We start from the raw sequence: 12846 nt of genomic DNA on the forward strand, positions 1-12846 counted from the left end.
ATTTCATCATAGCAACATTTAAAGAAATATTCCTTACACAGTGCTTTTGATTGTTTATCAAATTGTACTCAAGAAAAAAAAAATATATATTTTTTTTCTTATTGTATAAGTGGAGAGCGGATATAAAACAGTCTAGATGCCCGTTAAAAAACCAGACCAGAAAAGGAATTCAAACTTTTTTCCATCCTTATTTATTCATTTCATACAATTAAATTGAAACAAAGCAACTGGATTAAGGGGAAATGTAAAAAGTAAATTAGATTAAAAAAAACTGTTTGCTTCTTCAGTTTTAGCTTTTGTGTGAAATATTCTCACCTGCATCATTTCGCAAAGACCATAGCTTGCAGAAAAGATTAAAAAAGGTTGGCAGAAGAACAACACTAGAGATCTCCAAAGGTGCAGCATGCCAACAGTGAAACAGTGGTGGCAGCATTATTCTGTGGGGTATCTTTAGATTTAGAAAACTAGAATTTTTGTCAAGGTAGATTACGATATGAACATTAAATTATCACATTACCACAAGAAGAATACTTATCACTAAATTAGCTTCATACATTCTTATTGAATGAAATTTCTGATTGAGTGATTTCAGTTGTTCCGTTATGACAGCGTTCATTTAGTCAACAGCAGTGATGGGAAAGACAGAAAGATGTTGCAGATGTCACAGAACAGAGCTGTATTTCACAGCTGTCAGTGGGAGGTGTCCTTGTTTCTGTTTTTTATTGTTTCATGGGTGTAAATAAAAATTTTATTGAATATGTGACACCAGCCACGGACATTCCACACACTACACAACTCTGCCCTTCTCTCCAATAACACTGAACACATAGAGAACAACAAAATCAGTTGCTAAGACTGCTAATCAGTCTTATCATGTAAATAATGTAAAATAATGCAAACTGCAACATGTACATTTTACATTTTACAAAATGTAAAATATTGTGAAATTATTTACATCTGCAATTAATTGCAGATTTAAATAACTTTTACACCTGCAACTAACCCTGCAAATCTTCATAAAAAGAATCTGTTCTTTATAAATACAGAGAAAGCATGGCTACATCCTGCACTGTATCGGATTCAATTTTATTTTTTGCACACTTTGGGCCACTTTGACAATATCTTGAACACGTCAACCTATCAGAGCGTTGTTGGTGTCCATGTCCATCCTGTTGTGACAGCAATGTACCCAGGAAAACGCACCGCGTCACAAAGCTCAAATCATCTTAAACTGCTTACTTGAACATGTCAACAAGTTCACTGTGTCTTCATGTCCTCCATCATTGGAGCATCTTTGGATATTGTGGAACAGGACATTCTCATCATGGATATGTGTCTAGCAAATCTGCTGCAACTATTTGATGCCATCACCTACATTAATATGGGGACAGAGGGAAGCTGTAGCTACAATCCAGTAGCTTGCCATCATCAGTGTATGAATGTGTGTATGAATACTTGTAAAGTGTCTTTGAGGGTCCTGAAAAGCACTATATAAATCTGACATCATTTTATTTTAAAGATGGAAATCTCTGAGGAATATGACTGACATATTTTTGAATCTATGCCATGATTAAGGCAGTTCTGAGGTAAAAACAGATGCAGAATCAATACTGGAACAGTGTATAAAAATAAAGAGGTACCTGGTGAGTATATGCAGGATTAATATTGTGTTTCCCTGTGATGGCCTGGCAGACTGTCCAGCGTGTACTTCACCTTTCGCTCAATAAATACTACAAACAAACGCTACTATAACCCAGCAAGGTCAAGCGGCGAACAATGTATCTCAGTTTCATAAAAGCATAAATATAAATTGTTTTCTAGTACGACTATGTCTGTAATATTTGGCTGTGATGTATAAAATGTGCCAGCTCAACCATGAATGAAGCTCCGCTATGAAGCTGTACCGGAAATTGTGTGTCTGTAGACCAGCAACCCCCACTGAGAAGAGAGAAGTGTCAAGGTGAACGATATCTCTGTCAGCAGCAAAATGTCTTATGCATTCTTCTTGCTCCATTTTTAATTATGCTGCATTCAGGTGTTCTGCACCTCAAAAGTGTGTCCAACGCCTCAAGCTGGATGCTTGTGCACCGAAGTCATAGTGCACAAGCATCTGACGTTTTGTTTGAGACGTGAATTGGGAGAATTTCAGAATCTAACTGGACGCTGACCAGGGTTCCCATGAGCACCATCTTCGTCTCACCTGATTCAGTTTGACAATCTGCTGACCCACATCTTGCCTACACCAACAAAACACATAACAAAATGAACTCAATGGCGACAAATTGACACCACAGAAAACATAATTAAAACAACCTCATAATCATATTAGATGAAGTCATTATACTCATGTCAAAATATAACAGCACTTTACACTAGAGTCAGATTCACCCATTTGCACTCAAACATGCAGACATTTGAATCACTGCAATGTGAAAGAAAACCACAGCAGCTGGAGATGAAATAAATTTTGCAATTTGTTAGGGGACAAAAATTGCTCTATTTTTGTCCACTATGAAACCCAGTCTACTCCACTATCAGCTGGGTAAACATCCTTAAAAACACACAAAAGGAGAGACAATAATAGATTTTTTTTATTATTCTTATCCTCACTGATATCTTTGAATAATGAGATTCTTCTGATCCTGTGGCTTTAGCTAAATGACCTATGTGCCTGATTAGTCCAGCTGAGCTTTACTTCAGGTTCATCACCACATATCAAACAGTGAAAAGTGAGTGGAAATTTATGTAATAAAATTATTGGACCCTTTTAATGTATACTGTGTCCTTTTCACAAGGATGTGTCAAAGATAGGGTTAGGATTAGGGTACATTCATCATACATAGCTCTGTAAAAAATTAAGAGACCACTTAAAATGATCATGTTCTCTGATTTTACTTTTTACAGGCATATGTTTGAGTAACATGAACATTATTATTTTATTCTATGAACTAATGACAACATGTCTCTGAAATTCCAAGCAAAAATGTGGTGTTTATTTGCAAAAAACATGAAAAATGGTCAAATTAACAAAAAAAAATAAAAAAAAAAAATGCAGTGCTTTCAGACCTCAAATTGATGCAAAGAAAACAATATTCAATAAAAAACAACAATACTAATGTTTTAAACTCAGAAATCAGTACTTGGTGAAATAGCCAAGAGGTTTTCAGTGGGGTTATGTGCAGTGGTTTCTTATTTTTTTTCCAGAGCTGTACATTATGTTTGAATTACACAAATAGTATTTCCAGTGATAAAGAGTGTGTGGATCACTGGCAGCTACTTCTAAACTATACAGAGTTTAAAGGATGACAAAGAGAACATGTTAGAGCACTCACTGTCTCTTAGTGACTCCTGATTTGGACTAAAAAGCTGACATCCTGTTGAACAGTCTCACATCAGCAAACATAATTTCATTCCAAAAGACAAAAACAACAAAAATAAATAAATAAATAAATAAAAAAAATCAGAGCTAAAAGGCATTTAACATTCGATCCACAGAACAAAATATGCTGATTTAGGACTGAGTGGATAAACATTAACTCTGAATGTAATAGAACAGAACAGGGTTTAACCATGAAGATAAACAGAAGCATCTTGCTTTTGTCAAGTGTGACTCTTGCTGGCTGTGTAGCGTTGGGCCTGCAGTCACCGTCACACACTCATTAGTGAGAGTTCAAGGCTCATCAATCACTTTTGTCCCCACTTGTATGTAAAGGGCAATCATTTCTCTCAGCTGCTGGCTCGCAGCACCATTAGAAGGAACACACGATCAACTCTGTCACAAACTAGGTGAAGATGAGCAAATGGGTCAACAGCTTCTTACTGGATCATTTACAGGATCCAGAAGTTCCAGTAGGTTGTGATGTGTTCAACTGTGTAGATTCAGAGAATGTGCTGTCACCTCCACTGTCTCATTTCCTCTTTTCCCAGTAGCTTTATATTAAAGAGGAATAATCTTCTGCAGAAGCTGAACTGTTTCATGAGGCAGAAAGTATTTAATTTAATTTTATTTAATTTAATTTTTTATTTTATGGATGAGTCTCAGTGTTTTAAAAAAGCTATATGAAAGGATTAAGATGATTCAGTTGACTGCAACCAATTCTTATTTTCACTGCAGTAAACACTTAAATTATTCATTAGTGAAAATTTCTGTCACCAAATATTCTCAGAGTTTGCATGCAGGTTTGTAGAATCAAATTACCTTTTGACTGAACGAAAATTGCAGCTAAATTTATGAGCAATTAACATGCAAGTAAACGTTTATGTTTTAATTAACTGGGTAGGAATTTGTATTTTTTCTGCCATCTTCTAATTGATGGCAAAACTGCTTTAAGCAGAGTTTGGAACAAATCCAAGCAGAAATAGGCCTAATCAATCAAAGCACTACTAATATTAGTACGCTAACGGAATCCAGCAAAGGAGCAGGCTAAGGATTTTTATAGAACATATTGTATAAAAAAATGAGGTGCATGACAAATTAGCTCATGTTGAGTAGAAGATTCCGTTTGTAACAGGCTGCATTTAGCATGCTACATTTAGAGCCATAAGATAAATTATTAATCTCTTTATTAGACAGAAAACATGTCTGAGTTACAACTAAGTTATTTCTGAAGGTCAAAAGATGTTTCTCCTCAGTGTGGGTAAATCTGTTCCTTCTTGTTGCTGGATTTCCTGCATGGAGGTGTCAAGTATCTGAACCTTCAGTGATTAATGTGAGGCGGTTCCCAGCAGAATCCTGCTGTACTTTGATTTGTTCTTACCTTATATAATAAGGGTGCTTGACCAAGCTTGACCACAGCGATCTGGTTAGTGAGGTTCAGGGAGTCTTTGGCTCTTCTCAAGTCTTCCACACTTCCATACTGGACATCCACCACCTCTCCCTGGAGAGAAACAGAGCAGCTTCTTAGAGAAAATATATTTTCAAAAAGAATTTAACGACATTTGAGGTCAATATGATACAGAGATGACAGAGACGTTAGCATACGATACACATCCACAGAAATTCTCATTTGAGCTGTTTCCTTCAGGGCAAAGGTTTTGCCGTCATGTATTCTCAGGAAACATGACAACATTTTTACTGATGTATGTTTTTAAACTCATTGTTAATGCCATGTTTGTATATGCATATGTTTTATGTAAATGCCAGCTGACAATGCTGCAAACTAGTTTACCTATGAGGACAAATAAATATAACTATCTGTCTAGATGTTTAGGTTTTTAATCAAGAATTTCTATGATAATAGAATTAAAAACCAAAAACATAAAGATGCTGCACAATGTGCCACTGCACCTTTTGCTATCAAATCTCATAATATGGTTCACATCAAAATAAGAACATACTATTCTTTAACTAGCAATTTACAACAAGGTCTTGGAGGTGTTCAGAAAGAAAAAAGAATTTCATCCTTGTCGGTAGACCTGCCCACAAGAATGAAATTCTAAGAATTAAAACAAACAAACAAACAAACAAACAAATAAATAAATAACAATGTCTGTGTGCAGCGCTGCAGATCATTATATACAGTACAGACCAAAAGTTTGGACAATTAGAAGGTGTGTCCAAACGTTTGGCCAGTACTGTATACCGAAGAGTTTTATGGTCCTGATGGGGAAGTATGGTAGGCCACAAGAGTCAAGAAAATGCTAAAACTACAACACAACATCCAACATGCTAGCATAACTTCTCTTTTAGCATAAGTACCATTTTAGCATAAACTCCATTAGTGGTTTTGGACCAGCACCATGACCTGTTCAAGGGCACTTACTTCCATCCTATCTCCTCACTTTTTTGATGTTTAATCTGAACTTCCAACAACTCACTTAAATACCTTGGGCTCATGGTATATGATTGACCGATTTGCTATTCCTCATAGCAAACAGGTGTGCCTAATAAAGTGGCTGCTTGGTGTTTGTAGATCTTTTCAAGCTTCAAGAGCAATTATTTTGTTTGTATTCATCCAGTCTTTATTCAAAAAAGATGTTGAAAGCAAACCAGTGTTGTCTGCTAAATAGTCTCAGAGTCTTTTCATCCTCCTCATCCGGGTGACCTAGAAGTTGTTGGGGAAAGTCAAAGCGTTACTTTTTGGGGTCTCTTGCTCTCATTCATCCCTCTTCTACTTGCCGCACCCTCACTTTAACACTCCCTCACCGCATCACCTGGCTCTGATTCATTTTTCATGTGGCCTGGGGGCGAGTGTAACACAACGCTGCAGCGGGAAGAAAGCGTGCAAGTGGTAAAGAGGGACTGTGCCAATGAGTCAAAGAGAAAGAGGGAGCAAGGAAGAGAGAGAGAGAAAGTGAGAGAGAGCACATCGCTTTGAATCAGGGGAGTTCAGGAGAAGAGAGCGGGAGAGATTTATCACTGCTGCCTGCATTTGCATCATAAAAGTCTTTCCATTTAACTTGCAGGCTGAGAAACAGTACAAGGCACAGTGAAATGTAATACTGAATAATCTCTCCGCTCACTGAGATGGTTCTGCTTGAACTGGATCCCTCTCTCCCTCTACCCGGCTTGCATTTTTCTGTTTCATCTTAGCAAGGTAGTTAAATTAACAACAGAGGTGACAGCTCTGGCTGAAGGAGTTAGCATCATTATACACAAATATTTCATTTTCCCACTATGCGTGTCCTTCGCACTAGATTTAGAAATGAGGGCAAACGAAAGAATATGTTGATGAATGGTGCCCAATTATTTAAACTGGTCTCATCCCATAATTTATTACTACTTCCTTTCTAAGCCATGGTCACATTCAAGCATAAAACATTTTTAAAATTACAGAGACAAACGGCAATTCACAATGAAATTCACTTCAATGTATTTAGTTGAATTATGTGAGATAGACCAGCCTAACATAAAGCATCAGTTCATTTCTTTCCCTTTTTTCAGCCATGCCAAAGCACTGGTTTCTTCCTTGTGAGCTTTTGGATGTTTTGACCAATTATAAACACAGAGATGATGAGGTGACATAGTTGTGCTTTGTGAATTTGTCCATATTTCCCAACTTAAAATGGGATAGAAATAACCTTTACTGACCCTTATGGGGAAACTCTATTGGATGTAGAGAAACTACACCAAAAGGTATCTTCACTGACCTTTTTGACCTTCGTCTCAAGTATTATCCAACAGATATAAATAAAATAACAGGGAAACCTGATTTTGAAATGTGACATCTTGGTACCCAACTTGGACGTCCACCATGGTACTTCACCTACTCTAAAGCACTTCACACTCAATTCACCCACCAACACACATATTCATACACTGATGTTACCAAGCTACTGGACAGTAGCCACCGCTGCCGTAGGGCACTCCGACAGAGGAGAGGCTGCCAGGCCTTCATTGGGCCCTCTGACCACCACCAGCGGGCCCAATGGTGGGCCCGCTGGTGGTCCTTGGGTCAAAGTCTATTGCCCAAGGACACAATGACTGAGAGATACAAAATGAGATTTCAAACTGGCAACCTATCAATTACAGGGTAACTCCCACCACGATAGTCATTATCATATCGTTGAAACCATCAACACAGCTTCTAAAATAATTCCAGCTGAGCATTTAGCTTCTTGGTTGAATTAGTAGATATTTTTATTAGTTATGTTGCTGGTATGCTTTAAGGACTTTACTCTTTTTAAGGGTAGATGCTGAGGTTAGGGATGCATTTCTGTAGCATCTCTTTAAAGTCTTGATTTCCATTTGACTTAGATTTATTTTTTTAGTTTTAGAAAGTTTTAGATTCAATGGTCTCTGCCTTTATTTGTATCAGACAAAATAAAAAAATACATACAATTGGCATGTCGCCACCTCTCAAGGATTTTAGATGGTGTGTCATCAAGGCCTGCAGACGACTTCATGTCCAGTTGAATCAAAATGGGATTGACGGCAACATGTTGGTGACTGGTAGCTAACATCCCATTTTTTTTGTCATAATACACACTAATCAAACATCAGTAAGTGAAGGTAGTAATGCTTCATTTTATGAGTAATTTCCATAGGTAGCTCTTTGGCAGCATGTAAACATTGTCTGTATTAACTGCTGTATTAACATATAAGCACCTTTTTATGCTGCTGATTTTTTTCTGAGCAATTTCCTGAAGACAAAATTTTCATAAGCTCATATTATTTGAGTCAATACAGACCAAGTGAGCACAAAATGTGTTGAAGACATTTTTCACTCACATCCAACGAGCCTTTGTGCCCCTCATCATTCTCCCTCTAGCTGTGATAACCTTACAGACCTGATGGACGACTCAGAGAATTTTCTTGCCTGTTGTCTTTGCTGACAAAATAAAAGTAACTCTCAAACACAAACACATTGAGTTTCATTATAACACTGTTTGTTTGGTGGAGGTTTGCTCTGCTTCCAGAAGTGGGGGTGGAGCCAGTGTCATGTCAACTGGATCTGTAAAAAAATGTTATCTAATAGACTCTGGAGGTAAGGGATTGTTAGGTCATTTGCTCAAATAAAACATTTGAAATTCCTCAGAAAGATTATTGCCAGCTTTTCAAAACATAGTTGGATTTAGTTATTTGTACAAACTTGACTTACGATTTCAAGCAAAGAAAAACGTCCATTGGTAAAAAGTTTGAAGCATATGTATCACTAGGAATTTGATTTAAAGAAAAAGACAGAACTAAGTACCATAAATGTGTCATGGTACAGCTGCATGTCTGTTATTGTGAGAATAAGAGACATGCTTATGAATGAGAGTGTCCTTTTGAAGGTTAACCTTTAACAGACATACTGACATCGCAGGCGATAGGTGTGATTAGTAAAAGGTGAGATGGAACAGATCCCTTGTGTCGCGATGCAACACTGATGGCATTTATGTTTCTCTCCAGACTTGTCTTCTGTTACTAGACTCTTGTCTCCACAAAAAACAGTTATTGTTGTGGAGAAGCTCTTCAAAGTACGTCTAGCAGTGATCCGTATTTCAACACCACCAATGGCATTAGAAGGATCAGACAGAGAAAACTGGTTTTCTGTCTCCACAGTGAATCAGGTGGTGGCTAAAAGGGCTATCCCATTTTCTTCCTCTGATCCAGGCAGCAGGAGGCCAAGTATAGCTTCTCGTAAAGGGCAGCACTTCATACATTATATCTCGACAGTTAATAGAGTTCTCAGACTCCCAAATACATCTAATTTTCAGGCGGTTCCACTGAAGATGTCAGGAACTGCCCCAGGGTACCTCACCCAGAGTTTGGGGTACAGTTCTGTTTTTTACCTCTGCTAAGGTTAATGAGGAGTAAAACAGTCTGACGTCTGCCAGTCCTCACCATTTAACTGACTCACTTATCCTGGCAGCACTACTGTCTTTGTGATTGGACACGTCTTGGCTTCCAAGCCAGTTATTGTGGCGCCATCTCAATCTGTGCATTCTTTTAGCCAGTGAAATATGTTTTTCTACCTTCCCTTTCTAAAATGCTTGACAATATGGTTTATCAACACACTTTTAAACCTTCCTAAATGCAGACATGCTTCCTTTCCTTCCTAACATTTAGACTTGTGTCCCCATGACCAGGGCTGTAGCAATACACTAATCTCCTGATACAATAGATTTTAGATGTAAAGGGTGATTTTGGTAATATTTTGTGACTGTTCAATAGCCTTGGATTGAATTAATTGAACTGATGGTGTAATAAATGTTTTTGTTATACATTTGTTATACAGTTGCTTTGTTTAAAAGTTAATTGTGTGCCTTTGTGCATTTGGTTATGCAGAAAAGGAACCTTTTTTCTCTTATTCACTTATATTAGATGTCTATAATGAAATAGAACCTGTATTGAAACAGGTTGTTTCAATACATGTCTTTTTCAATGCACATGTGCAACTTGGTAAAATATGTCATGTGTGATAGCCGTCGTTATCTCAAAGTAGGATTTAACGTATCAATACCCGCGGAAGAAAAATCAATACTTTCTGAGGAAAATAAATTGATAAACATCATTGAATTAATAAAATAAAACAGTCTTACCCATGACACATGGAGACACATGGATTGTTGTTACAAAGCAATTATAAACAACAACATAGGGGTGTAATTATACATTCTAAGTATGATGCTATTTGAAAAAAAATAAAAATAAATAAAACTCCTTCGAGCAACTGGATGGCTCCTCCATTTACTGTTCATGGATACATATCAGTGCAGGGATAAAGAGAAGCTGGTGTCAATCTCCAGGGAGAGGGATGCAGAGTGCAGACCAGCAGTCCATCACAGGCCAACATGGACAAACAACCATTTCATTCAACTAGACATCAGTAACATGGATGTTATTTAAACTGTCTGGAGAGAAAATGGAAACTACATGTTAGACGGAGCATAATTTTAAAATGACCCCTTTTACAGCAGATACATAGATATGAGCGTTTTAAAATACATTCAAAAATTGCATATAGAGGGAAAAGAACACATGACTTTCTAAATTTTTCCGAGTGCAGGATGAGTCACTATTTTGTAGAACCACCCTTTCTACTCTGGTTCACCAATTCCTTGCAATCTAGGTCAGTTTTCAAATCCTTTCACAGATTCTCAATCAAATTTAGGTCAAAACTTTGACTGGGACACAAAGTCCGGTAAATATGCTTTGATTTAAACCATTCCACTTGGGGAGCACCAATAAACAGACTGGCCAGTAAATGATCACAATCATTATATATGCAATAGATTGTGACATATGTTGCCGAAACACAGAGAATGAAGAGAAGAAAAAGGGGCGAAGAGTGCAAACACACAAACGACAAGGGGGGCAATTTTCTAAGCTGTGTTGAATTAGTTAGAAGCTTTTCCCTACTGTCTTCTTTGAAAGGCTTAAAAGTGAGCATTTAATACGCATCACTGAACTTCCTGACTCTGTGATGTTGAGACACTTAATGAAGCCTTTGCCTTTACCTCATCCTCAACTCTGTTATTTGCGTACACATGGCTTTGTTCAGAACTGCACTGGTCCCTATAGAATATAGACTGTAGAAAATCTTTGCATATCACATCTAAATATATATTCACCTTTGTTAAAATCTACCTGCTGCAGTGCTTCCTTTAATTATAATATCTATATATACACACACACAACAAATTTGGACAAATACATATGTGCAAATGTCCCCAGAGGACTACCCCTGCGTGCGTTGTGAGGATCGAACGGGGGGGGGGGGGATGCGTGCGTTGTGAGGATCGAACGGGGGGTGGGGGGGATGCGTGCGTTGTGAGGATCGAACGGGGGGGGGGGGGGGTGCATCTCGCATTTTTTCAGACGGGGTGCCGGCTTGCTGCGGGCCGGTTCTAATAATACATCAAGATCATCCCAGGGACCGTAGAAAATCTTCTCGCGGGCCGGATGTGGCCCGCGGGCCTTGACTCTGACATATGTGCTTTACAAGGACTCCAATCTATCAATCACCTTTGCCTTATTTAATTGTGAAAGCAGTGCATAGACCCTGAAAACTGCCACTTTATGCAAGGAAAGGAATGGAATGAAGCTAAGAAATAATCTGGTGATGGATGACTGTGACCCTCCTTTTGGTTCGACTTCCACAAGAGGACAGCTGGATGGATCAAGCAAAGCAGAGAAAGGAGAACGGAGAGCAGGGGGAGCGAAGAGTGAGAGGAAAAACTTGGTATTCAGAGAATGGCTCCAACTTTTCATCTGCCCTCAGGCCGAGCGGGGGGGGCTCAAGGGAATAACAAGCTTCTCCTTCAACCCCTTTCTCTGTTCCCGGGATACAGAGAAGTAAAATCCTCTAAAAATAGTGTGACGGCATTTCTTTGTATGTGTGTGTCTGGCGCCCAACGCAGGCAGACTACATGCATAATGACTTCCATTAACCTTCACACTCTGGAAGGATGGTGGAAAAGATTAACCACGCATCTATTATGACTCAAATGCCATCTTTTAAAAGATTTTTTTTTTATGCTTTCCATATTTTGGAGTTATCTGGAGCCACTGCACTTGTAAGCTCAGTTCCTATCTTTGTTAATACAGTATGTATAAATTGCTCCGTGGTTCAGACCAGATGCACCTACTTGTTTATTGTTTTTAATTAAGCTTTACTTTGCTGTAAGTGTAGTTTATGGCTCATTTCAGTCCAGTTAATACATAAGATTACTTAAATTTGGAATTTGCTGCATTATCCTGGAGGTAAAAATTCAAATTTTGGAAACGTTTTCTACATATGATGATATATCAACACTGTACAATTCCACTGAAAGAAAATTCAAAGTACTTGCAAGGAAAGACAAAGGTGCAGCAAAATAAACATGCAATATAGGTCACTGTTGTATCAGCTGTAGGTGTCCACATGATCCGTATCTTCTTTTAGAAAACCTTTTTATAAAGAGGTTAGGGTATAATTTGACTGTGTTTCTCCCTTTATTAACGAAATTGTGAAAAAAAACAAATATTAAAAATGTTCTTTTGCATGAAAATGTCCTGTATCTAATCTGCAATTTATCCAGTTAGTTTACTTTTGTTTATTTCCCATGCAATGTTTTTTTTTTCCATGAGCCGAATGAGAGGTGAAACTGAGTAAAAATGAATGAACTGACTTTCAAACTATTTAACCTGGTCAAAATGTTTACCAAAAAGAATAGAAATGAAGTGAATGTCACTTCACCTTCCTCTGCTCTGGATGTCACAGACACAGGTCCAGAGCCTGGGATCCGGCAGGAGGGGAGCTCACTTCAAAGAGGTCAACTTTGTTTTCTAATAATAAGGCTACGTAGGGGTGTGCATGTGTCTGTTTCAGGCATTGAATGGCTTAGATGTGCTGTTTTTATGAACCATGTGCATGGTGCTTGTCGGGGTTGTGCTTGTAATCCTGTGGGTAAGGTGCAGTTATGGTTTTGGTGCATTCC

The 12846-nt window shown here is 38.0% G+C and overlaps 1 protein-coding gene across 7 annotated transcripts in view; it reads right to left on the reverse strand.

Moving 5' to 3' along the window:
• The window catches only part of LOC122837974 (inactive N-acetylated-alpha-linked acidic dipeptidase-like protein 2), a 321561-nt gene that overhangs the window by 156840 nt on the left and 151875 nt on the right, over positions 1-12846 (reverse strand). For all 7 annotated transcript variants that reach the window (XM_044128206.1, XM_044128210.1, XM_044128205.1 and 4 more), the window contains one exon: positions 4758-4877. In XM_044128206.1, the coding sequence (XP_043984141.1) occupies positions 4758-4877 (120 nt within the window). The remainder of the gene's footprint in view (positions 1-4757; positions 4878-12846) is intronic.

This window comes from Gambusia affinis, linkage group LG10, assembly GCF_019740435.1.
Source record: "Gambusia affinis linkage group LG10, SWU_Gaff_1.0, whole genome shotgun sequence".
Taxonomy (NCBI): Eukaryota; Metazoa; Chordata; class Actinopteri; order Cyprinodontiformes; family Poeciliidae; genus Gambusia; species Gambusia affinis.